This window comes from Apis cerana, linkage group LG11 (genome assembly GCF_029169275.1).
Source record: "Apis cerana isolate GH-2021 linkage group LG11, AcerK_1.0, whole genome shotgun sequence".
NCBI classification, from domain to species: Eukaryota; Metazoa; Arthropoda; class Insecta; order Hymenoptera; family Apidae; genus Apis; species Apis cerana.
The window spans coordinates 6,665,989-6,692,786 of record NC_083862.1 but is presented as its reverse complement, the minus strand read 5'-3'; the positions used below and the strand labels follow the sequence as shown (position 1 = coordinate 6,692,786).

The 26,798-nt window shown below is 17.1% G+C and overlaps 1 protein-coding gene across 4 annotated transcripts in view; it reads right to left on the bottom strand.

The window, feature by feature from the left end:
- Positions 1-4,519: 4,519 nt before the first annotated feature.
- LOC108000116 (adenylate kinase isoenzyme 5) overlaps positions 4,520-26,798 on the bottom strand; it is a 37,986-nt gene continuing 15,707 nt past the window's right edge. Inside the window, exons 2-12 of one of the 4 annotated variants that reach the window (XM_062081575.1) lie at positions 24,482-25,015; positions 11,839-12,006; positions 11,421-11,531; positions 10,791-10,933; positions 10,190-10,372; positions 9,853-9,975; positions 9,052-9,211; positions 8,189-8,457; positions 7,871-8,068; positions 6,854-7,136; positions 4,520-5,752 (exon numbers count right to left, since the gene is read on the bottom strand). In XM_062081575.1, coding sequence (XP_061937559.1) covers positions 5,493-5,752; positions 6,854-7,136; positions 7,871-8,068; positions 8,189-8,457; positions 9,052-9,211; positions 9,853-9,975; positions 10,190-10,372; positions 10,791-10,933; positions 11,421-11,531; positions 11,839-12,006; positions 24,482-24,503 — 1,920 coding nt within the window. In that variant the 5' untranslated portion in view covers positions 24,504-25,015 and the 3' untranslated portion in view covers positions 4,520-5,492. Of the gene's footprint in view, positions 5,753-6,853; positions 7,137-7,870; positions 8,069-8,188; positions 8,458-9,051; positions 9,212-9,852; positions 9,976-10,189; positions 10,373-10,790; positions 10,934-11,420; positions 11,532-11,838; positions 12,026-24,481; positions 25,016-26,798 lie in introns of those variants that run through there. The other 3 variants (XM_062081576.1, XM_062081578.1, XM_062081577.1) reach the window with 3 other exon arrangements.

Genomic DNA, 26,798 nt, shown 5'->3' with positions numbered 1-26,798 from the left:
AAACTTATTTATTAAATTATAAATAATTAATTTTTTTGTTTATGAAGTAAAATAGAAATAGAACTATCTCATTTTCCATGTAACATTTTATCTAAGGGAAATTTCAATTAGTTATAATTTAATAAATATATTTTTCTATATTAACTTTTGTATTTGTCTTGGAATTTGATATTCCTTTAATCAAATATATTAACATTTTATATTCAAGTTATAAATTGAAATTTACAATTTTTAGTAATAAAAAATCCAAATACAAAAATGTTTAATGAAAATATATAAAAAATTTTTTCTAAATTATATTGTATATATAATTTGTAACATTTATTCTTTGAATGGAGTAATTAATTTATAAATAAAGAAAAAAATTTAAATAATTTCAACAATTAATTAATTCTAATAAAATATCAAAAGAATTGAAATTAAATGATAACTAATGATTTTTAATGATATTTACAATTAAGATTTAATTATTTAATAATTTATAGAATATATATATATATATATAATAAATGATGCTGTTAATTACTTATTTTTATTTTGTTTTAGCATTTCATTTATTTGATAAATAAATTATTGGATGACTTTGATTATTCCTCTTGTCTGATTTTATTGACTTTATATATATTATAAAAGGAATCATTTTGAGAATTATTTTCCTTTACAACCATCAGTCTCAATTTTTAAGTTATTTGAAGAAAAATGTTCGGTATTATATATTAAATTCTGCTTATATAAATGTGTTCGTAGCAACACGTGACAGTTTTATCACTTTTCAATTGTTCATATAAAGTATCTTGAAATTATGATACAAAGCAAATGTTAAATGTTTCATAATAAATTTTATAAACATTAAGTTAAAATATTTTTTAAATTAAAAATTTTTTAACATGAATAGTTTAGTTTTTAAAAAATAACGAATTGTATCTATTAATGTAATGAAAATAATGGTTCTAAAAAAAAAATTAAAATAAATTTTCATATGATCTTTACAATCTATAGAGAAATTAATATTATATATAATGTATATATAATTAATATTATATATTGTATTTCTTTATATCAAATAACTTCTATAAGAATATTTTTTTCATAATATAAATATTTCGTTAATTAATTAATTAATTTAATTTATCTAATCTTTATTTTATCTAACATAAATTTAAACTTATAATATAAATAAATAAACTTCAATATTTTTGCATTCTTTTTTTTTTATGTTTGTTTTAATTTATAGAATCAATATTTCAATATATTAATATTCTATATATTATAATATTATTAATATCATATATTTTAAAATATCAATAAATTAATAAGCTTTTTGAATTATTTTATGTATTTATTTTTCATAATTTTCTTTTTTTTTTATTACTTTTTTATTATTATAATATAAATGATTTAGATTTAGAAAGAAAACACACATAAAACATATATAAAAATAATTAAATTAATTAGGAAATAATTATTGATTTTATTATGAAAGATATTCATTTGGAAAATTTTTAAAGTTATTAAATACATATATTAAAGCAAAATGAACTTCATTATCAATGCTGAAGAACAAAGTAATAAATAAATAAACAACAATCTTAAAGAATTACTTTTATTTATATATTAAACTGAACTTATGAAAATAAATTTCCAAATCTGTTTAAACTAAATCAAAAAAAAAACAATATTTATTATTTTATTAGAAATGAATTGGAATAAATTAAATAAATGTTTTAAATGTTTTTTAATTAAATTTAAATTATTTATATTTCATCATACTTATTATAAAATAATTATTTAAATATTATTTAAAGTAGTATGATCCAATTTTTTTTATTTGTATCTTTTTTCAATATTTCAACAATTTTTGTTTCATCCAAGATAATAATTATACATATTTTAAAAAAAATATAAATTAGATATTTTGTCTTCTTAATTAAAAAATATCTTAGCATATTTTGTTTCAAATAAGTTCAAGATATATTAATTGTATTGTAATTCTACATATTTTTAAAATATATTTAAAAAATTCTATATATTTTGTAAGAATTTAGAATTAGATTTATATCTTTTCTAAAGACGTAAAGAAAATTAGTAAAATAAAAATTTTCATTTTTTTCTTATATTCCAAAACGTTAGATATAATGTTAGATATATTAGATATAATGTTAGATATAATATTTAAGGAAAGTATTTAATTTTAAATATTTTTAATTATTCATTTACAATATTTAGATTACTTCCTCTATGAGATTATTTCATATTGATAATATTATTTTTGCAAAATAGATGAAATTAAAAAAAAATTTTTTTTATATGACGTTTTTATATGACGTTTGTAAAAGAGAGAAAATAATTTAAATTTAATTTTTTTTATTTATTTTAATCATTTATTACTTCAATTATAGTAAAATGCTAAAATTATTGAATTTCGGTTATCTGAACATAGAAAAAATTATATATAATATTTATATATAATATAAATATATTTAAATATCTAATATATTTAAATTATCTAATAATTTTTAATATTTATATTTTATGGACAAGAAAAAAATAACAGATAATAGGATAATAAACGGATTTTAGAATAATTAATTAATTTTTTATAATATATTTTTTTAATGAATATTTGTATGAATATTTAAAAATTGTTTTTTTAATTTTATGATTAACAATTATTTTATTCATAAATTTAATTTTTCCTGATCAGTTATCTGAAAAATTATTTATTTGAATTGTTTATTTGTTTCAATTTAATTGATACAATGAGCCATTTATTTGTTATAATATCTAAATAAAAAAGAAGAAAAAAGAAAAGAGAAGGAAAGAGAAAAGAAAAGAAAAAATAAGTACATATTTCACATTACATTTAAATGTATTATATAATTATTTAGTCTCGAAATCTTAATATTTCAATACTTGTTCAAAGTTTTTTTTTTACACCAAATATCTTATTTTATATATGTAAATATTTGCAAATATAACTTTGTATTTGGCTTTATTTTTAAATTCTCTTATATTTATTTAAATTTATTTAAATCTATTTAAGTCGTAGTCGTTTTAAGGCACGATGTGAATATAATTATACAGATTGTTTTCGAATTTCCTTTGTAAATCATGAATATATAATATTGAAAATAATTAAAAAATGTTAAGTAAAATTTGGTCATAAAAGTATACAAGGTGTTAGTACATTTGTGAGACACTTTTGAAGGATCGATTTAAGACAAATATAAAAATTGGTATACAAAAATGTTAATCGAAGTATTATTCAAAAATTTTATAAAATTGTAAATTAAGAGCAAACAAGATAGAGAACAAAATGGCAATATAACAGAAATATGACAGAACTATTTTACTCTATTTCCCTCGTACTTTGTTTATCGCAATTTTAAATTGCTTACAACTTAACAAATAAGTCTATATTTTTCTATATTTTTATGTTTATTTGACTTCTAGAATATATTGATCTTTAAAACATGTCCTATGAATATATTAACATTAGTAAAGATATAAAGACATAAAGATGATTTATTCATGTGATTCAATGATATTCATCATTTTAATTTATATCTTTATATTTTATTATTATTTGTAGCAAAAAATGTTTCATATACAGTTGAATGCAGTTGAATAGTGATAAACGAAATTAATTAATTACAAAAAAATTTGATTTCATAGTAAAATTAAAATTAAAATATATTTTAAATAAAATAAAATATAAACTAATGATTTTTAGACATAAATAAATTAATATTTTTTTATAGGGAATGCCAAATTGATTAATGCTTTAAAATATATATATATGATTATTAAAATATATATGATTTCAATTAAAAAACGTATTTGATATTCATATATTTTTTATGCGTTTATTTAAAAAAATAATAATATTAAAATCTATTTTTTTTGAAACTATTCAATTGTATATGAAAATTTTTACAGTAATTAATAGTAATTAATAGTAATTTAAATCTTGTGTATAATATGTAAAAATATGAAATAAAAATTGTAGATTGCAAATGATATATAGATTAGTTAGGAGAAAATTTATTACAAATAAAACGCGAAAATTATTTTGTTATATCAAAATGTTTAAATAAAATTATTAAACAAAATATTAAATATTAAACTATATAATTTAATGTTTTCATAAAAAAAATATTTATTTCTTTTTTATAAAATTTCTGTTATTCTAAATATTAGGATAATATAATATTCTTCGTTTAAATAAATATTATTTATTATTAATAAATAATATTTATATATTTAATTAATATTATATAAGATATTAATTAAATAATCATCATTATGTAATTATATCATATTATATAAATTTTATATATAATTTAGTAATAAAATTTAAAAATAATTTTACATATTTTTATATATAATTTACTAATAAAATTTAAAAATAATTTTACATTATTTTTTATATATAATGGAATGATCAATTTATATTTTCATGTTATAAGTAATATGATATTTAAATAATTTTTTTATACAAAATAGAAATTCAATAATAAATATCGGAATATTAATTTTTTATTGAAAATATGAAACAATTTTATCTGTATACTCATTATATTTTTTACATTGAAATAACATAATATGACTAGTATTTAATTGACAAGTTTTTTCACTTTTCATAAAATAATTACATATATGATTACATATAATATATTTAGTATTATAAAAAATTAATTATATAGATATATTTTTTTTAAATTATGAAAATATTTCACATGTATTCTTTATAGTCTAATTTTTATTTCAAATTTAAGCATAATCTGATTATATATATTTTTTTCATTTTTTAATTCTATAGAAATATATTTTTCAACATAATTAATACAAGATAATACATAGTTTAATATAGATAGATTAAGCAAAGATAAGCATTAAATAAATAATAAAAAATAATGACAACAAATATCTTTATTTATTATATTTCTCTATTTATTAATTAATTTATTGTCTAATTTTTGTTATAATAATAAAAACTAAATGGAAAAATATTAAATTTTTAAATATTATAGACAATTTGAAAAGAACTTCATCATATGATATATAAAAAATATATATGTTAACTTTCGTAATAATTTAGAGATATTCTTTCTAAAACTTATTTTCAACACTAAGATCTTTTTTCCATTTTAAAATTTTATAACTTTTCTTTAATTCTTTTTATACAAAATTTTATATAATAAAATATTATAAGATTAAAAAAGGAAATTTTATACAATTCTGTTTTCTTATTTTTTTTTCGATTACACTCTAACAGGTTATCAGGAAATGTCGAATATATTCTGTATAATATAATACGTTGTATATGAGTAAGTATGATATATAATATTATACTACATGTTTCATTAGAGAGGAACCTTGAGTTAATTTAATTTCGTGAATATTCACATGATCGATTTAATTTATAAAAAGATAGGACAATATTAAAAATATTTTTTTTTCTTTTCATTTGAACGATGATTTTTATGCTTTTATATATGTAAATTTTGTTGATAACCTTCGACCTCGTTGTACATTTTTCTCACAGCATCTGTTGTGTTATTTGGTAAATAATTTTGGATTGCCGGTGCAATCTTGTTATTATTCAGCACAATTCCATTGGCCAAATGTGCTACGCCATTTTGTAGCATGTGTGTAGCGCCATTCGCGATACCGTTTTGCACATATTCAATACCATTTCTTTGAGCATGTTTCGTACTATTCTTTAATCCATTTATAATTCGTGCTGCCCCTGTAAACAGAAATTTGTATCGTGAATTATCAATTAAACCATATTTTTATTCTATTTAAATATTTTCAATTTTTTTTTATACCATTTAATTTGATGCAACATGATTGATACTTGATTTTATTTAATTATTTAAAAAGATTCTTATTTAAGAAAATTTCTATAATTTAAATTTATAACAAAAATATTACTTTTACTTTTTCTAAATGATGTTAATTTATTTTTAAAATTTATGAAAACTGTGAGCAATTTTCGTAACGCAGAATTTAAAAAAATATTTCAAATATAATTTATTTCGTTTTGAAAAATATATAATTTAGATGATTTTTTTTTAAATGGAAATATATGAATATTAACTTTGTTTTTTTGAATGGAATTATAGATATTTTTAAATAATTATTAATCATTCATTTTATTATTATATAAAACTACTTATTCATTTATAGCAAAAAATTATTAATTTTGAGATTTTATTTAAAATTTAAATTTGCAAGATTGCAAGAAAAGCGTAAAATAAATAGTAAGTAATATATTGTACTCATATTTTTCTTATTTTTCATACAATTAAATTTCACATAATTCAATATATCTTTTGAATTTCTAGTCGTTTTTAGACATACAACAGTCACAAAAAATATTTGTATCATTATAATTATTTAATATGGCAATTATATTATATTAATTAGTTCAAGTATTTCCAATTTTAGTAATTATATAATATATATAATTTTATTATAATTGCAAAAATTGGATATTATTAAATATTGATTTTTATAAAAAATATTTCATTGTAAAATAAGAGTATGTATTTATTTTAGTCAATAATTAATTTTTTAGTGGAATATAAGAAAATATATTCTTTAGTGTATAAAAAAATATGTAATTCAATTTACAAATAGTTTTGAAATCTTTGAAATGTCTCTATTTTCGTATCATGTGTGATACATGCTATATAATATATTACTTCAAATTATTATTTAATATTAGTTATTTAAATTTTTGTTCATCTTCTATCATTTTTATTTATTCTTCTTTCATAATTTATTTAATAAATAACAACTTTATTAACATTTTTACAAATTGAAAATACAGAATATTGTTTACCATGTACACTTATCCCATTCATATTCTTTATAGTATTGGTTGCTTTTTTCATATTTGATTTACTATCAATTATCTGTTTAGAAATACCATTTGGTATAATTGATTCATTCTTATTGTTAAAAATTAGTACATTTGATTTTGTGTTATTTTCATTATCTTGTACTATCTGCGACTCAGAACTATGTGGATCGTTTTCTTCTTTGCGACGTGTTTGTGTCATTAATTGATAAAGTGCAGCTGCAAATTCTTGTTGCACACTTGGTACATCGGTGTCGCCATCAATCTATATTTAAAATATTTTAATATATAATTATTTTATATAATTATTTTCAGATATTTTAAATAATAATTACAATAAATTGAAAACAAATTTTTGATTTATAAAATTCGAAATTTTGGGAAATTTTCGAAATTTTAAAAATTCGAAACACAGAAAAAAATTCTCAAAATTTAAAATGTTTACTTCTCTTTTTTTTTATTTTATTTCTTATGAAATAGTATTATTTTATCAAGAATTAAAATTTTTAATAATCTTTGAAATTTCTGAAATTTTTTAAATTCAAATTGAACAATATATTATCTTTGGTTCGCAAAAATATAAATTTTTATGTTTTTTTTCTAAATATATTTTTATATATTTTTATATTTTTTAAATAAAAATTCAATTGGATTTATTAATTAAATAAAAATAAATTCATATTGTCACAATAACTTATAACTTTTTTTTTTTAAAATTATATGAATTATTTTTTAAAAGATTATCTGATAATTAACTTACTGCAATATTTGAAATATTTTAATATCAATTATTATATCAATTATTATTTCATGTTAATATAATCATAAGAGAATTGATTTTAAAGTCTTTATATATTATAAAAAATAGATATAAAAGTTGATATATGAATATATTAACATATTGTCATGTGTATATATATTAACATGTGTATATATACATATTCTGGAAAATTTAGAAGTTCTAAGGAAAATATTTTAAATAAATTGAATTATACTTACAATTGTTAAGCGATTCTCATTATCCAAAGCTTTTAACATAGGCAAAGATATCTCGCGAAAGAGTTCTAATCTTTTTCTAAATGCAGATACATTATCATCTAATCTTCCTCTGCCAAGTTGCAGTTTTGAACAATCCAGTAATACTAATGGTGGTTGCTGGCCAAACTGATAACATTTTTGAAAATAAGCTCGAATAAGCTTATTCACGGAATGTTTAATATTAAGTCTTACAACCACAAAAGCAAAATATTACATAAGCTATTAAAAATAATTATTGGAACGCACTATATGTACATGATTTGTTTTATCTTAAATTACCTTATCCTCAAATTCGTGAACTTGATTTAAATCTCTCGGATAACCGTCTATTACTATACCATCCGTGTTTCGATTTAAAATAATCTGTTGTTCCACTACTTGCATCACGATGTCTTGCGATACCATTTCTCCAGAAACAATAGCTTCATTGACAATGGTATTTGAGGATGCCATTGTTCTCAATAAACCACCGATACTAACTTGAACCCAGCCTGGCATGTTACGAACAGCTTGAGTGCATAAATTTTCTTTATTGCTTCCTGGACCACCTAAAAAAATGAAATATTAAAAGTATAACATAGAAAAATTTAATAATAGGATGATCTTAATAATTGAGCCAACTTTTGTAAAAGAAAAACTATTTGATCGTATTTATAAAAATTTTACTAGTTAATTAATCTAAATTTAACTTCCATTTCATTCGAAATAGTCTTTATTTGTATTAATATAACGATTCCATTTCTTCTTAAATTTATTAAATTTTTGAACATTTTGATAATTTATATTTTCAATATAATTCTATATAAGTCTATAATATTTAACTTGAATCTTCGAATATATCGAAATGATGCTTTCTATACATACTTTCTATACATTTCTATACAAGATGTTAATATAATGTAAATGAATATGAAATAATATTGTTATTTAATTTTATTTTTTAAATTTAATTTTTAAATTTTAATATTTATACAAAATGTGATAAAAATTTCGGAAAGTTCACAAATCTTGAAATTTTTTGCTAATTTATTTTTCTAGAAATAAGAAAGTTATGTGAGTGCGTAAATAACTAGTAATATATTCTTTTTATTTATAAAAATCAAAAAGAAAGAGTATTAGTTCAACTATTTTTTTATACTTACCTATAACCCAGATGAATGCAGGCAATCCTTTTCTAGGTTTATCTGCGGTTTTTGTAGATTTGACATTCACAGTGATAGGTAATTGCATTATTTGTGATACCATTTCCTTCTGAGGAGATGGTGATTTTGGAATAGATTCTTTTCTTCTTTCGACTTTTACCTGAAATTTAATTGTTATTCATTGAATAATTCAAATGTAATCTTTATGAGAAACAAATATATTAAATATAATTAATTATTAATTATATTTATAAATTAATAATTTAATTATTTTATAAATTAATATTAATTTATTAATTAATAATTATTTTTCATTTTCTAGTTGTATTTATTTAAAATATGTCTATAAATATTAAATGACACGGATAATATATTCAAAATGTATAAAGAAAATAATATAAATTTGTTATTCACTGCAAGTTGTTAAATTGCATTTTTTGATATACTAATATTTTTGAATATAAAAATTTATAAAAAATTTCTCCACATAAATCATATTTTATGTTATTTAAAGAAAAAATTATACAAAATTATTTGCAACAAAATTTAAATATGAATAGGAAGTTATTAAAGTCTCATTTCAAATTCTAATTTTAATTGATAATTAAAACGAATGAATTACATATATAACATTTTATTTTTTTCAATATTTTTATTTTTATGTAATATAGTAAATAGAAATCTATCTATCTATAAATATAAATTTATAATATTTAGATAGAAGAAAATCAAAAGATTATAAGAGTTATTTGATAATTGGTATAAGAAATAAATTATTATTATTAAAAGATAGTAACTTACTTCTGCTTCTAATGATTGAGGGACGTTTTTATCTCGTACTTCATCATTTGATAAACCTAAAATTTTGAAAACTGCCTCACGAAAATCCATATAAACTTCATTTGGATTTCTTTCTCCATTTACCTGTAATTATAAAAAAATACAATATTATTCCTTTTTATATTATACAATTTACATAAAAATGATAATTAAAAAATAAAAAAATTTATTGAAAAAAAAGATAGAAAAAATCAAATATTATTATGTTAAAGATTTTATATCATCTATGCCAATAAATTTTAAAAATTGATTCAATAATAATAAAAATAATTTGATCATTTCAAAAATCTTTTCTTACCTCTAATAACATACCACTTTGATCGAAATATTCCGCGACAGGCATAACGTTCCTATAAAAATTATAAAGTTCCATCCTTGCAAGTTCGATTACTACTTGTCCGAGTTGTGCTCCGAAATCGATTTGTCTTTCGAGAATCTCTTGTCTCCAGGACACGAGAATTACACCATTGACAATTTTGATCTATAGAAAAATATTTTTAATTTTTTATAAAATAAAATATATAAGAGCGATCTCATTTTTGTCTATAAATATTTCTATTTAATTTTCATTATTTATAATTTAATAAATAATTAAACTTTAGCTAATATTTTTATATATTAATTTTTCTTTTTGTTTTAATTCTAGAATCGACTTTTTAAAGATATTCCAGTATATTATACTTTTAAACGTACATGCACACACATATATTTTTTTATTACAATATTTTAAAGTCAAATTTCTTAATTTTTAATATTAATCTCAAGTAATAATTTATGAATTTGATGTTTATTAAATAATGTTATTAAATAGAAAATGAACATTAAGATAAAACTAATTGTTAGATTAAATAAATATTAAAATATATTATACTATTTATATTAAAATATTAGAAACTTACTTTCTCGGCATATTCGACTACATCGCGCATATTACGTGGATAACCACTAACAAGAAAGACTTTGGAACCTGGAGACATTTTTATTTCGAGCATAAGGACTTCCGCGACAGTTTTACTGCTAAGTTGTCCGAAATCTTGCATATCTATCGTAAAAATAAAGAATATAATAATAATAATAAAAATATAATAATAATAATATAATAATAATAACAATAATAATAATAATAATAATAATAAGAATATTAATATAAGATGTTAATATGAATAATTGTAGAACATTAATATATTAATATTTCTTAATATAAAATGATTAAAGTTTCAATTGAATTAAATAAAAAATTATTTTGATTATTAAGAGATATATAATAAATAAAAATAAGAATTTACAAAATTATATTAAAAATATTAAAAATATTCATTTCTAAAAAAATCATTAGTATATTCTATAATAGATTATTGAAATTTGCGTAATAAATTATTTCTTATAAACTATTGTAGTTTTAATTATCATTAAGTAGTTTTAATTGTAAACATTTTTATATAATATTTATCAATTTATTTAATAATAATATTTCTTTCTTCATGACTTAATAATTTATAATTAATATACATGTATTTATATAAATATACCATTTCCTAAAGCATACTGTTGAAGAAGATCCATCATATTAATATGTGTTATGCCCTTTTTCTCTTGCATTAAATTATCACAATGTGTCACCTTTCCACTACCGGGTCCACCTAAAAAAAGATTGAAAATCTTGTAAAAATAATATAAAAATATAAAAATTATTATGTTCTTATTATATTATGTTCTTATTTTCAATATAAAATTTTTTTGAATAAAAAGTTTTTGAAAAAAAATCGACTTGGTATATATATATAAAATATATTAAAATTTTAAATATTTAATATATATTCAAATTTATAAAAAAATATTGTGTATTTTTTTTTATATAAATATACATTAATGTAATATAATTTTATCTTTTTAATTTTCTAAAAAATGTACTCTTTATATAACATTTACTCTACATAGAATACGAACCAAGCACAAATATAACAGGTACTTTTGGAACTTCGAATTTAACTGAACCAACATTCTGTTGCGGAAAATATCCGTTTGGAGGAGTTGATAAGAGACCAGCCTCTCCTCGCCATTTTCCTGCGCTTCGAGCATCAGTTTCCTCGAACACCTGCGATCCATTTTGTTGGTCTGTAATAAAAATTTTCATTTGATTAAAATAAAACGTAATAAATATTTTTGTTATTAATGCACTTATTTGAGACTGATGAAAGATTTATGAAACAATTTGCATTTTATCCTTTTAATTTTAAATAAATAAATATTGATTTTTAATTTTTAAATATATTTTTCTTTAAACAATAATTAATTATTGCTTGAATTATGATGTAATTTTATAAGTAACATGTTACTTATAAATTATATAAATTAAAATAAATAATATAATAGCAAATAATATAAATTAAAATAAATAATATAAATTGCATTTTTAAGGGATTGAAAGGATAGTTTTTAAAATACAATAAATACAAGTTTTTATTTTGTAATTTAGAAATTTAATAAAATATATATTATTATATTTATTGAAATTTAATTTAATTAATATACAACTTATTTACAAATTATTAATCATTAATTGTTTGTTGTATAATAAACATTGATTTATTTTATTTTAACACCATAAAACATATAATAATAATTATATTCATTTAAATATTATTTTGTTCAGGAAAATCTAGTTTATTGGCTTTTGCTGATTTTTATTTAATTATTTATATTAGCTACATGATATTAAATAGTTGATTAATTTTTTTTTTCGTGGAACTTATTAACAGAACAAACAATTTTTTTTATTTTTAATGCATCATTGGTACTTTTATTTGAAATTTTTTGTAATTAATTATTTATAATTATATTTTTTTTATAAAAAGTTAAATTTATATTATTTTTAAAGCAACAATATTAATAGAAAAAGTTAATGTAATTATCCATATTATACTAATTAATTATCTATATTAATTATCTATCTATTATATTATATCTAATATATATTCGAAAAGTTAGTTCAACTTTATAAATTATTTTTGTTATCATTGATTTATTATTATTTATTATTTTTTTTTATTATTGATTTAAAATATCATTAAAAAATTCATATATTTAATATAATACTACACCAATGTAAATATATTTAGTACATTTTTAAATTTGTTCTAAAAAATGAAAATTCATGTGCAAAAAATTTATTCTGTGTTCGAAGATTAAAAATTTGAAAGGATATAATTATATATTTTATGCATATATAAAATATATTTTTGAATGTTATATAAAATGTTATATAGAAAACAATTTTTACAATTTTGAATAATTTAATTTCTATGTTGCAGGCACTATTGCGTGACAATTTATATCATCCAAGTTTATATACATTTGATTTGCATATTAATGATTACAAATTGAATAACATTTTTATTATATTTATTTATTATATTTATATTGTGTTGCGTGTTCATAGTTTTTCTTTATTCAATAAAATCTCCAATATTGAAAGATTTATCCGTAAATACTTTTTATAATCTGAAAATTTTACTATCAAATAGTGAAAACTACTAAACTATTATATTTACTACTTATCTAATATCTACTATTATATCTATATTTTATCTGTATCTATTTTTATTCAATTCATTCTATTATTCAAACATTTTTCTATATATTATCAAAATAAATAAAGATGTAAAACAGAAGTATATCTTTCTAAAATCTATTCAATATTTTTTCTATTATTGAAGTATGAAATTCATATATATATATATATTTTAGCTTTTAAAATATGTCCATTTCATTTTAATCTTTTTTTTTTGATGTCATAAGATAGATATTTATAATAATATATATATACACACACACCTTAATTCCAGTGAAGTAAAAAAAAAATATATATATATATATAATATATATATATCTATATATTATTGTAAATATCCGTTTGACATCAAAAAAAAGTTAAAATGAAATGGAGATATTTTAAAAGCTAAAAAATATAAAAATTTAGAAAAATATTAAGAATTATTAATGATATTAAAAAATGCAAATATACAATTAAAAATTATTCAATTATTTTTACAATTGTAATTGTAATGGAGTTAAAATATAAAAATCTAAATTGTGCTATTTTATTATCAAAAAGATAAGAATATTTGGATTTACGCTGTAAAAAAAATTTTAGAACTTAACTAAATCAAAGAACTGAAACTAATTTAAATGAATTCAAAAAGCAAATAGAAATATAATTCAATGAAGTTTTATGGATTAAAAAATATATATAATTTATATAAATATATTTTATTTGAAAATATTGTTATTATGTTATTATCTTATTTTTTTAAATATTATATATAATAATAATCACAAAGAAATACGAAAATTCTGTATTCGAATATGTTTTTTAATTAATTTAAATTTCAATGTATTACTTTTGAAAATCTTATATAATATCTTATATAAAATCTTATTTAATATAAGTAAGAAATATTTTAAAAAATCAGATAAATTTAATGTAATTTTTAATCAATTTTTAATAATTAATTTCTTTTAATTGATTATTATCTAACAATATAATTTCAATCCATATTTTAAAATACGAAAATTAATGCAAAATTTTAAAGTATGAATGATGCAAAATATTTTAAATGATACGATTTCAGCAATTTTTATTAGTTTATTCTATTCTATTTAGTTTATTATTAATCATTAATCAAAATGTGCATTAAATATATATTAAATTTATCTTCTTATTAATTATAATATTATTTATTTTATTAATATTGAAACCTAATGATTAATATTAACAGTATAAAGAAATATAGTACATAATAATATTTTACATGTTAAATATTAATGATAGTCATTAATAATAATTTAACAAAAATATATAAATTCTTAATAAATTTTTTATAATAAGAAACAGAAAATTTCTGAAGTAAGATATATTTTTTGGAATTGATTATTCTTGGATTATCTTGATTTCGTTCTATCAAATCTATTTTCACTCCGATTTCTGTAACAATATGTAAATTCGATTTTTCAAATAATTCGATTTCTTCAAAGAAATTGCATTTTTTCGGATTTATAAATAGATTTATTTAAATACAGAAGAATACTTTCTCAAAATTCATTGTTTCTTTCATTTTGTTCATTATTGTCATTTTTTTCGTATTATTCCTTTATCATTATTTTTTCAAAAATTATTACTATCGTTATCTAGATAAAGGATATTTAAACGTGATAGAAATGTTAGAGAAATTAAACGTTATGAATTAAATTATTATTTCAAACTATTATAATCCTATTTTCATGCAAAAGTTTTCTTTTTATTTTTTCCATTTATTTAAATCTACAAATATCTGCTTTGCAAATCGATGGAAAATTAAATGGAAAAGGATATATTTGGAATTGATTTTTTTATTCTAAAAACAAAAAAGAAATTTTTTTTTTATTTTGTTCAATTAATGACAATCAGTACAAAATTCTTTTTTATAAGTATGATCGAGAAAGATGATAGTTCTTTGATAGTTCGTTCAATTTTTTATAACTATTGTGACGTTTGTTTAATAGAACAATATCGATTTTATGCTGAATAATATTGCATTTATCAATTTCTTCGAGATTCTTTGTGAAAACATCTTAAAATTCAATTCTGCTGTTTTATTAATTTTTCTGTACATTTATAGAATTTTTATAAATGATCAAGAACTCTTTCTCTTTCATTTTCTTTTTTTTTTTTCCTTGTTCTTGAAAATGATTTCTCTTCTATTAATAAATTAATAAATATTTTTCTAAGCGAAAAATATAATTAATATTAAAGAAATTAATATCTAAGAGACAATTTTTATTCATATCAATAAATCTTTTTTCTTTTTAAAGTTTTTTCTATTTTTTAATATAAAACTAGCAATCATAATATAATATAATTATACAATTTTTCTAAAAAAAAAATATAAGAAAATATTTTTTAATTGCGCCAAGATTAGCTTCAAGATCTATTTTCGAAATATATTAAAACAATAATCTGATAACTTTAATGAATTCTTAAATAATATCTTATAATTTTTAAGAAATATAAATTTTTTCCAACTTAGATTATCATTATATCTAATTTAATTCCAGTGAAGTAAAATTACATACTAATATATTCGCAAAGGATTCTAGAAGCGAAAACAAATATAAAAATTATTATACATAAATGATTGAAACTTATTTATTAAATTTATATTAAATAAATATGAAATAGAGAGCCAATTAAAATTTGATGGAGACAATACGAATTCACTTTTTTCTCTCACTTTATGCAATTTATAATTAAAAAATGATATGGTTTTTCTCATATCAATCAATCCTCCAAAAGTAATTAAAAAAGGATCCTCTTATGAATACATGAATATTATATATAATATATGTTGATATAAAGCAATGTAACTATATATTATAAATATTTTATTTTTTTTCTTGATAATTGAAAAATAAAACAACATTGTTTAATTTTATACAGCTTATATATATGTTAAATAATCAAATAAATCAAATAAAAAAATAATAAAAATATAAAGTATCATAATTAAAAATTAATAATTAAAAATTTTAACAATTTTAGTAATATATAAATAATTTTTTTTTTAATTATTGAAATCGAAAAAAATCTGATCATAAACCAATATGTCGTATTTAATTATTTATAAATATATTTATTTGAATATTTCTATGTTATAGCACAACATATATATATAAATATATATATATGTATTTAAATGTATAGAATCTATTATGTAGATTTATGTAGAGTTTATTCTTGAAATTTATTATATATTTTACACACACACACGCGCGCGCATAAAAACCAATTAAATTAATTCCAAGAAATATAGTATAAGTATAATTAAGTGTATACGGTAAACAAAAATTGTTCGAAATATATTATATATATATGATTGTATTTTAAAAGCATATATTAATATGAATTTTTCAATGCTTTTTTCTTTATTATGAAACTTAAAATTAAATTTTGTAATTTTTAATTATTATTAATTATATGTTGTTTGAAATATTAAAATTATTTACGTTTTAACATTAGATGAATTTTAATTTAGATATTAGATTTTTCGAAATCAATATGTATTTAGATAATTTATTAAATATTTAGATTTTTAGATATAATATATTAGATATAATTTTGATATTTCAATTAAATAATAATATTATTATTTTTGATTTTTTAAAAATCAAAAAATAAGAGTTTCATATTATTAAAAAAAAATAAAAAATTTTATTAATTAACGAAAAAAAAATTTATAAAGAATGAGAAAAATGAAAAAAAACGTAATACAGTTTTTAATATAATTTTTTATAAGTCTTTAATTGTTCTTATTTTTAAAAATGATGTTTTGATCAGAAAACTTTTTGCTCTATTATTTTTTTATTAATTTCATAATAAATAATAAAATAATAATTAAAAAAATATATTGATGATTGTTGATTAATATATCAAATGATTTTTAATCCGTGATTAAAAATTTATATGCATTACATAACAGTTTATTAAAATAAATTTATTAATTTAAGAGATTAGATCGATTAAAAATTATCATTTTAAAAGAAATTGTTTACTTATCGATATTTTTTAGGACGTATTATATAACAGTATAATAATTATCATTTGAATATTCATTTCAAATGTGAAATTTATCATGATAAAATACCGTGTCACATAATATAATATTATTTCTCTGCAATATTGATTAAACTGTAAACGTAAATTGTGTATAAACTATGTTCTTATGGTCTTCTTTGTATTGTGTAGAGAATGTATAGAGAAATGTGTCTAATGTTGAAGCATCTACTTACTTACTTATGTGTCCATAAATGAACGAAATACATACCAGTAGAACGATGTGTTTCTATGAAAAAGATGGTCACATATAGAGATATGAATTAAAAATTATGCTCAAAACTGTATGTATGGTTTAATAAAAGTTTTTTATTAAGAGAGATTTTATGATTGTAAGATTTCCTTAAGAAAAATATTCAACTTTCTGAAAGAAATTCAGAAATAGATTTTAACGATAACATTTTAAAATGTTTTTATGGATTAATTATATTTATATGTATTTTTATGCATTAATTATATTTATTATTGATTTTTGATATAAAAAATTTTTCGTAAATTGTGATGCTCATTATGATAAAGAAGAATTGAATTTAATTTAATTTGATGGCAATAATATACATATAATATTATTAATAATATACATTTTTTTATATACTTTTAATAATTGGTGATAACATTAACAGATAACGAGTAATTGAGCAATGAATATTCTCTTTGTATTATGAAATGAAAGTTAAAAAATGTTTTAGTTATAGAAAAAGAATTGAAAAAAAAATATCAAATTTTTTCTTCATAATGTTAAAAAAATAGATATGAAATATTTGATTAAAAGTTGTTTGCAAATTTGCAATAATAGGTTTAGGAATTTCTTAAATCCTATATAAATCCTATATAAGAGTTATTTTATTCATTAATTGTATATGTTATAATATATATATAATATATATACATATACATTTACTAGTAATTTAAACTTATTACATTTTATCACACATCCTTAAATATATTTTATTTTTCTTTAGTTATATTTCTTTTTAATTCAAATATAATAATATTTATTCAAGTATTTCATAGAGATACATGTCTTATACATGTTCAAATAAAGCTAATAGAAAATTTATAAAATAATTTTATAGATAAAAATAAACATAAAAATTGATATAAAAAAATATCTATTGAAATTTAACTTATTTTTTGGTATAAATAATTTAATTTTGTATTAAATGAAGAGACTTTTTTACTTAAATAAAATAATGAAATGTTTTATGTTTGGCTTATTTTCTTTAATGAAAAATTAATTTATAACTTAATAACTAAGCTTAAATTGATATTTTTGTACATTAATTTTTTTGTTCGTTTTAATTTATAAAATTTTTTAAATTTTGCTTCGTTCAGACACCTCAGTATATATAGTATATATATCCTTATATATCCTATTAAATATTTAATTTCTCAATATTTTATTAATATACGTATAATCTAATTATTTTTAATTGTGTTATAACGACAGAAAATTATAAAGAATTAAAATTAAATAACTTAAAAAATAATTATTTGAAGATTTTTAATACAATTAATATCAAACACAAAGAACACAAAAAACAAAGAAACTTGTTCTTTGTTTTATATATATATATATCATGATAATATTAAAAATTTATTATCTATTAGTTTGCCAAAATTTCTTTCAAGTTAGACTGTAAAAAAAGATGAAGAAAAATTGATTGTTTTATAAAAATTTTTATATAAGTACAATATTTTAACAAGAATTTAATAATGTGTGAAATAAACAGAAAAATAGAAAATTATGCTTGAAATCTAATTTAAATTGTTTTAATTTTAGTATTTCTATTAGGAAGAAACATAAACACGTTTGTTTAGGTAACGACGAACGTCATGAACTTATATATTTGTAATATTGATTTTGTTACATGACTCATGACTATAGAAATTTCTTTCTTGCCATCAAGGTATTCATTTCCACGTAAATCGTCGAGTCTATGGCATGTCTCATTGATTTATAAAGAAAATATATCTATGTAATATAAAGAAACTACATATAATGAAAGAAACATATTTGCTTAATACTCAATTGGTATCATTGGAATATGGATATTAAATATCAACAATTTAGATTGGATTGCTATTTTATTTTGTAAATTACATAAATTAATATATATATGTACTTATTTTTTAATCTATTAAAAAATCATTAATGGATTTTATTGTTTAAATTTAAAAAACAGAATAATTTTCAATATTTTAAACCAGTATTTTTCATTATTTTTTATGATATCTTTGGGCTAACAAATTTAGTATTTTAAAATTATAATTAAGAATCATAATATATAGAATAACAATTTTTATTTTTGTATTGAAAATTTTATAAAGTTGTTATAGAAAGTTTAATATTTACTAAAAAAAATGAAAATATTTAAAAGAAATACTGCTAAATATAAAAATATTTATAATTAACAAAATTACTCATAATCAATCAAAAAATCAATAAATAATCAACATTTCTAAAATTTTTATAATAATTAAGATTATAGATTACATTAATTAAGATATTAAGATTATATTCTGTAATTAATAATTATATTAATTACATAATAATTATTTTTAATTGACTCATTTATTCATAAATCTTACTTCTTATTATTATTTATATATATATTGATAAATATTATTTAAATTTATTACATTTAATACAATTATAATGTATTAAATATAAAATATAAAAATTTTTAGGATATATGTAATTCTACAAATTTATAAAATTGCACTAAAAATTATCAATATTTTAAAAGATATATGTTTATTAAAATTATTGTAAAATTTTTTAAATTACATTTTTTTATTTGTTTAAATAATTAAAAAATTTTCTTTTTATTATATTTAATGTGAAGAATCATTATAGAAAAATCTATTTAATATGAAATCTTTTAAAATACTCATTTATAATGAGTTACAGTAAAAAAAGTAGTAAAATGTATTATATATAAATTATAAATATCTTTGAAAAATTATTGTAGAAGTTAAAATAAATATAAAAATCGATATATAAAATTGTTAATTGATTTATTTATTTATCAAATTATAAGCAATTCAAATTTTTTTTACATTAAATAAAGCGATATTTTATTCACATCTTGTTTTGTTTAATTTCAATTTCTAATAACTCAATAAATAAACCTTATTTTTGTATATCAATTTTTGAATTAATTTATTCGAATATTTGAGTATTCCATAAATATATGTCTTGTATATACATATATACGTATATGAATGTATATTTATCTATAAATCTAAATTATATGTATATAACTTCCTATCTTCTTCTTGTCTAAATCAAAATCTAATTCATGTCAAAAATGAGTTTCTACTTTTCTTTTGGGAAATCGTTGGAAGACTTTATCGATCGAATAATACATGTATGTAATGTCAAGTACAAGGTATATATGGGTCACACGTGTGTTGTGACTTAAGATGGTGAAAATGAAATGAATATTTTGCTAAATCATCATATTTTCATGTTTCATTCATTTAAAAATGTTGTTTAGTTGTTTTGCAATAGAATATAAAGAATTTTAATTAGATAAAATAGTAAAATATAAATGTAAATAAGATGAAAATAAAAGATATGCTTCTTTTTTCTTTATTTATAGACATATTAAAATAATTCACATATATTATTTTAGAAAGAGAAAATAACATTACATTAAATTAAACAAATTTAAATATGTAATAAAATATGTGTAAATGCTGTACAAGAAATTTTATTAATTTAAATTTTATTTGAATAAAATTTATTTAAAATATGTCTACTGTTAAAAATAAAATTTGTAAATAAAATGAATTTACAGAAATTTTAAATAGAGAACTAAAGACGATCATTTTAATATCAAAGTTACCAAAATATTATCAGACTCAAATATGAAAAAGAGAGAAATATGAAAGAAAAAAATGTAATATTTTAATAAAATGATGGCAAGATACTAGAAATATTTAAAATAAAATAATTTTTAAATATTAAATTTCATATATATAAAAATTAAAAATAATTAAAATTTATATCATTTTACAAATATATTCATATTTTATATAAATATTTAGATATTTTTTTCATAATAAATTTTAAATTTTCATTCATTAAATGATATAAAATTTTTTATAAAAACTATTTAAATAGAAATTATAAATAAAGAGTTATTTTTATTATTTTTGTAGTTATTAAGAGGATAATTGTGAAATTTATAATTTAATTATAATAAAGAAAAAAATTGGAGACTATAAGATAATATTCTTAATTATAATTTAAAGATAAAAAAGATAATTTATTTCTTCTTTTGTTATATTGTTTTCTAGAATTATTCAAACTCAGATTCGTAATCAATCAATGAATATAATAATTATCATTTTAATTTGAAATTTTTCTTTCTTTATAATTATATATCTCAATATATAATTATATTATAATGGATTCCAATTATAATGAAATAAATTAAAATGAGTTTTAAGTACAAGTTAAGTTATTGCTATTAATTAAATTTATATTGTTATAATATTCTAATAAATTATTTATACAAATTATTCTTGATTTTGAAAGTTTTAAATAATATTAAAATTTAATGATTTTAAGATTTCGAACATCTCAACTTTAATTATTTTCCATTATCCTAACATTATATTATTTCCTATATTATTTTACAATGAAATTTGAATTATAAAAACAAGTATTTATTTCACATGTGCTTAATTTGAAGCAATATTATCTTAAGATATATCATTGATATTGTCTCTCAGAATTAATCATTACTAAATTTTAGCTATTTAATATTTACGCAAGAATTTGATTTTACAATGATTTAAAATGCTAAAAATAAGGAGGAAACACTAAAAAACACATCATTGTTTTGTTTGACTTAGATATGAAAAATTTAATTCATATTGATTCTGATAAGTTCATACATCGGACAGTCAAACGTTCAACGTCACCTTATCGTTTTATTTTCTTCTGATAAACAAGGAAAAGAAATAAGAAAAACTAGCAAGTTAGAGTATTTTAAATGAAATTCAATTTTTAATATACATAAAATGTATCTTTTAAGTTTATATTAAAGTTAAATATTGATATTGTTTTTTTTGAATATTGATTAATTAAGATAAGTCAAATATGCAATATAAATTGTAGACTAAAAATTAAAGCAGAAAGTTTTTTAATTTTTTATATCATATAACAAATAATAAATAAAATTATTATATTTGTATATTGATGTAATAAATTATATAATAGTAATAAATTTATTATATTATAAAGATTTATTATATTTGTCTCATATTTCATTATATTTATTTTTTTATATTTTTTATGTTAAAATTTTAATTTATTTTTATAATAATATATATATATATAATTTATTATCTTTTAATAATATATTAATAATTTTTTAATAATATTTTAATAATATTTATAATTTATAATAATATATATAATAATTTTTATAATAAATATATTTTAAATATATTTTAAATATATTTATTATGTTATTATTTTATTATTCTAACTTTCATTAAAATTTAATTCAATAATATCGGATTAATCAAAGTTTTTTAAATATAGTGATACAATTACAGAAATACAATTGATGATATGATTATAAATGTTTATGTAAATATAGTTGTATTTACATAAAGAAATAAAATAAGTAAATTAAAAATAGATAATGTAAATATAAACATATAGGAGAATAATTAAATAAATATAAAAATGTAGTTACATTTTTTAAAAATATGTAATATTAATATTAATATATATTTGTAATGTTTGTGCTTATTAAAAATATGTAATATATTTGTAATGTTTGTGCTTATTCACAATAAAACATTTATTTTTTCTATAAAAATAATATTTTTTATAAAATTTATAAATATATATATATATATATTTTCTATAAGAAATTTTATTTATTAAAACGTATTTATTTTATACAATGAAAAATGAATGGAAAATAATAAAAAAAAATAATAAAAAATAAAAATCTGATATTTTGAGACTTCAGCAATAATAAACTGTATTTTTAATACAATAAAATAAAAAATAAAATAATTGAAAGAATGATTATAATTAATAATACAATTTATTAAAAAAAATAAAAAAATACTTGTAATACGCGTATGTATAAAAAAATAATATATTTATTATTTATTTAATACATAACAATTATTGATTTTTTATTTATATGAAACAAAAAAATTGAGAAACATAGAAAATAATATATATATATACATACTAATATTGAATTTTTTTTATATTAGAAAAAATTGAAAAAAAAGTATACTTAAGTATATTTAATAGAAATTATATAATAATATAGCAATATTTTATTTATTATTTATAAATATAGACATATATTTTGAAGTATTTTATATATTTTAAAATAAAAAATTTACACAAAATTCTTAGTTTATTATTATTTATAAAAAAAATAAAGAAAATAGGAAATAATAAATTAATTCATAACAAAAAAATTTAACTTTATATAGTTTACTATTATCATAATATTCTTGGATCTATTAAACTAAAAAATATTTTAACCTACTTATTAAAGTCTCTATTTCATAATGCAACAGGTTTCCAAACTAAGAGAAGAAATTCTTTGTTAAAAAAATTCTTTAATAGCAATGTTTAATTAACACGTGAAAGTATCAAAAGTGAAATTTCTGAAATATGTTTTAATTTAACAGATTTGTTAAAATTTTATTTTTTTAAATGAAATTCGAGAAAAAAAGATATTTCTTGGCAAAGAAAAAAAAAAAAGAAAAAATAAAAAAAAAAATTATAACCATTTCGAAAATTTCAAAAGATTTGAGATTTTATAAAGTTTTGAATTTGAATTTCATGAATCTAAAAATCAGATTTCAATTATTTCTATTTTCTACCTATAATGAGTCACACATAATTTTGAGATCAAAATGCAAATATTTTCAACAAGTACTTACCAGTGTCCAGGCAGATGCCCATAGTAGGTCGTTCAAAGGATGCCAAGATCCTACCACGGCCATTTACTCACATTCTTCCAACTAATTAATTCACTTTTTTTCGACACGTTTCTTTGAGAACCAGTTATCACAATCAACAATTTATTTTTCACATTAGAAACTTTTTTATTCACAAAACTTTTTTTTTTATTGATAGTTTCTTCGAAACAACTTTCAATCAAGATTTTTCACTTCTTTAAAAACCGAATCAATGATATATTTCTCATAGAAGCAAATCAATTGAGTTATTTAAGACTGATAAATCAATATTTAAGAACAGGTAAAAGCTCAATTCGTCGTGTTTCTATTACTACTTGATTAAATTGTTGCAGTTTTTTCAGAAAAATCTTCAAAACGATTGTTAATAGCAACACTATCCACATATAGTTGAATTTTCGTTCAATATACGAGATTCAATGCATTTTTTTTTATTGGTTATTTCTCGACGTATTCATCTTTAGCCCGAACGATTTTGCGTGAAAATTATTTAGTGATCTGAAAACAATTGCAATTGGTTAATTCTCAAAATTTTGTGCAATTATAAGAAATATATTATAAATATATAATATATAATAATATAAATATTAAAAATATTATAATCAATTTATATTTCATGTAATTCTGATTAAGTATATAAAAATAGATAGAAATATATAAAATAGAATAATAAAATTTGTCTTTTTTTTTAAATATTTACATATTACATATTTTATATATTATTTATATTTTATATAGTATTTATATTTTAAAATATAAAATTATAAATAAAGTTTTGAAATATATTCCAATTTTATTTTTTAAGATATTAAATTGCAAATATATATCGTATTATAAATATTAACTAATAACTAATTAACTAATAAATTAATTAATATTATCAAAATTAATAAAATATTTATGATTTTTTTGGAATCTGAATTACAATCTTTAGATCTAAACAATAAAGACTAATATTTATATATCTATTAATATTTCATTATTGCATATCTCAATGTTGTTTACATATATAAATATTGCATCTATAATTCAGATTTAGATGTAAGGTAAATATTATTGTGATATATCGTTGGATTTATATTCACTTTCAGATCAATATGAACTGCTATAGTCAATGCTGATTACTATTTTATGATATATTACATATATATACAAATTATAGAGGAACGAAAATATTGATATATTTTTCTATGTTATATACGAGATGTATGTATCAATTTTAATTCTTTTGTACCTACTTTTGTAATTATTTGTTTGTTCATTCTAATATAATTTTCTAATATAATGTCATAGAAATCTTACAATTTAAAAGAAATATTCTGTATCAAATTTTCTAACTTAAATATTCTTTGATTTGTTTTTTCTGTATATATGTATAACAAAAATAAATATAATAAATAATAAATAATAAATGAAAATAATAGATGAAAATATAAATGTATTATTGCATTGAATCCTTTATATTTCAATATTATTAATATGATGAAATTTTATAAAAATATCAACTATCTATCTAATCATCAGAAATCTGAATTTAAATTTGATTACACATTTGTTTTTATTTCCTTTAGATTTAAAATATTATATTTTTAGAAAATATATTGGAAAATAAAATTCCTTAAAATTTTACATTACGCAAAATCTCATTAACAGATTCCATAAACAGAATTATTATCCTGGATAATAATTACGTTATTGATTTTCTTGCTCGCAAAGTAAATATATTTAAATCTGCAACATAAAAACAAGTATGACAATTATCTGCTTATTATTGTATCTTGCCTTTGTTATTTTTTTATTGTTTTATTCGAGAGACCTTTTGGCCTATTTAATAACGTAAATAAATAGATAAATTTGATAAATTAATAATTATTTTAATATTTTAATAATTTGTACATATATTAAATATTTTTCTATCGATCCATATATTAATTTATTAATTATTTATGAATCATTATCATGAATCATATTATTTATCTTTTAAAAAAAAATATACACCACAATATTTATATGTGAAAAATAAATGATTTAATGTCAAAATAAATTTTTATCTATTTCATTAACAATTTTTTTATAAAAAATTATATTTAATAAATACTGTCTAATAATAAATTATAATGTTAATACTATAATGTTAAATAAAATATAATTTAAAATTTAAAATTTAAAATTTAAAAATTAATAATTTAAAATTTATTATACAGTAATCTAATATTTAAATTGTATATAAGAAGAAACTATATTATAATATTAGATGAACAAATAAAAGAGAAATAAAATT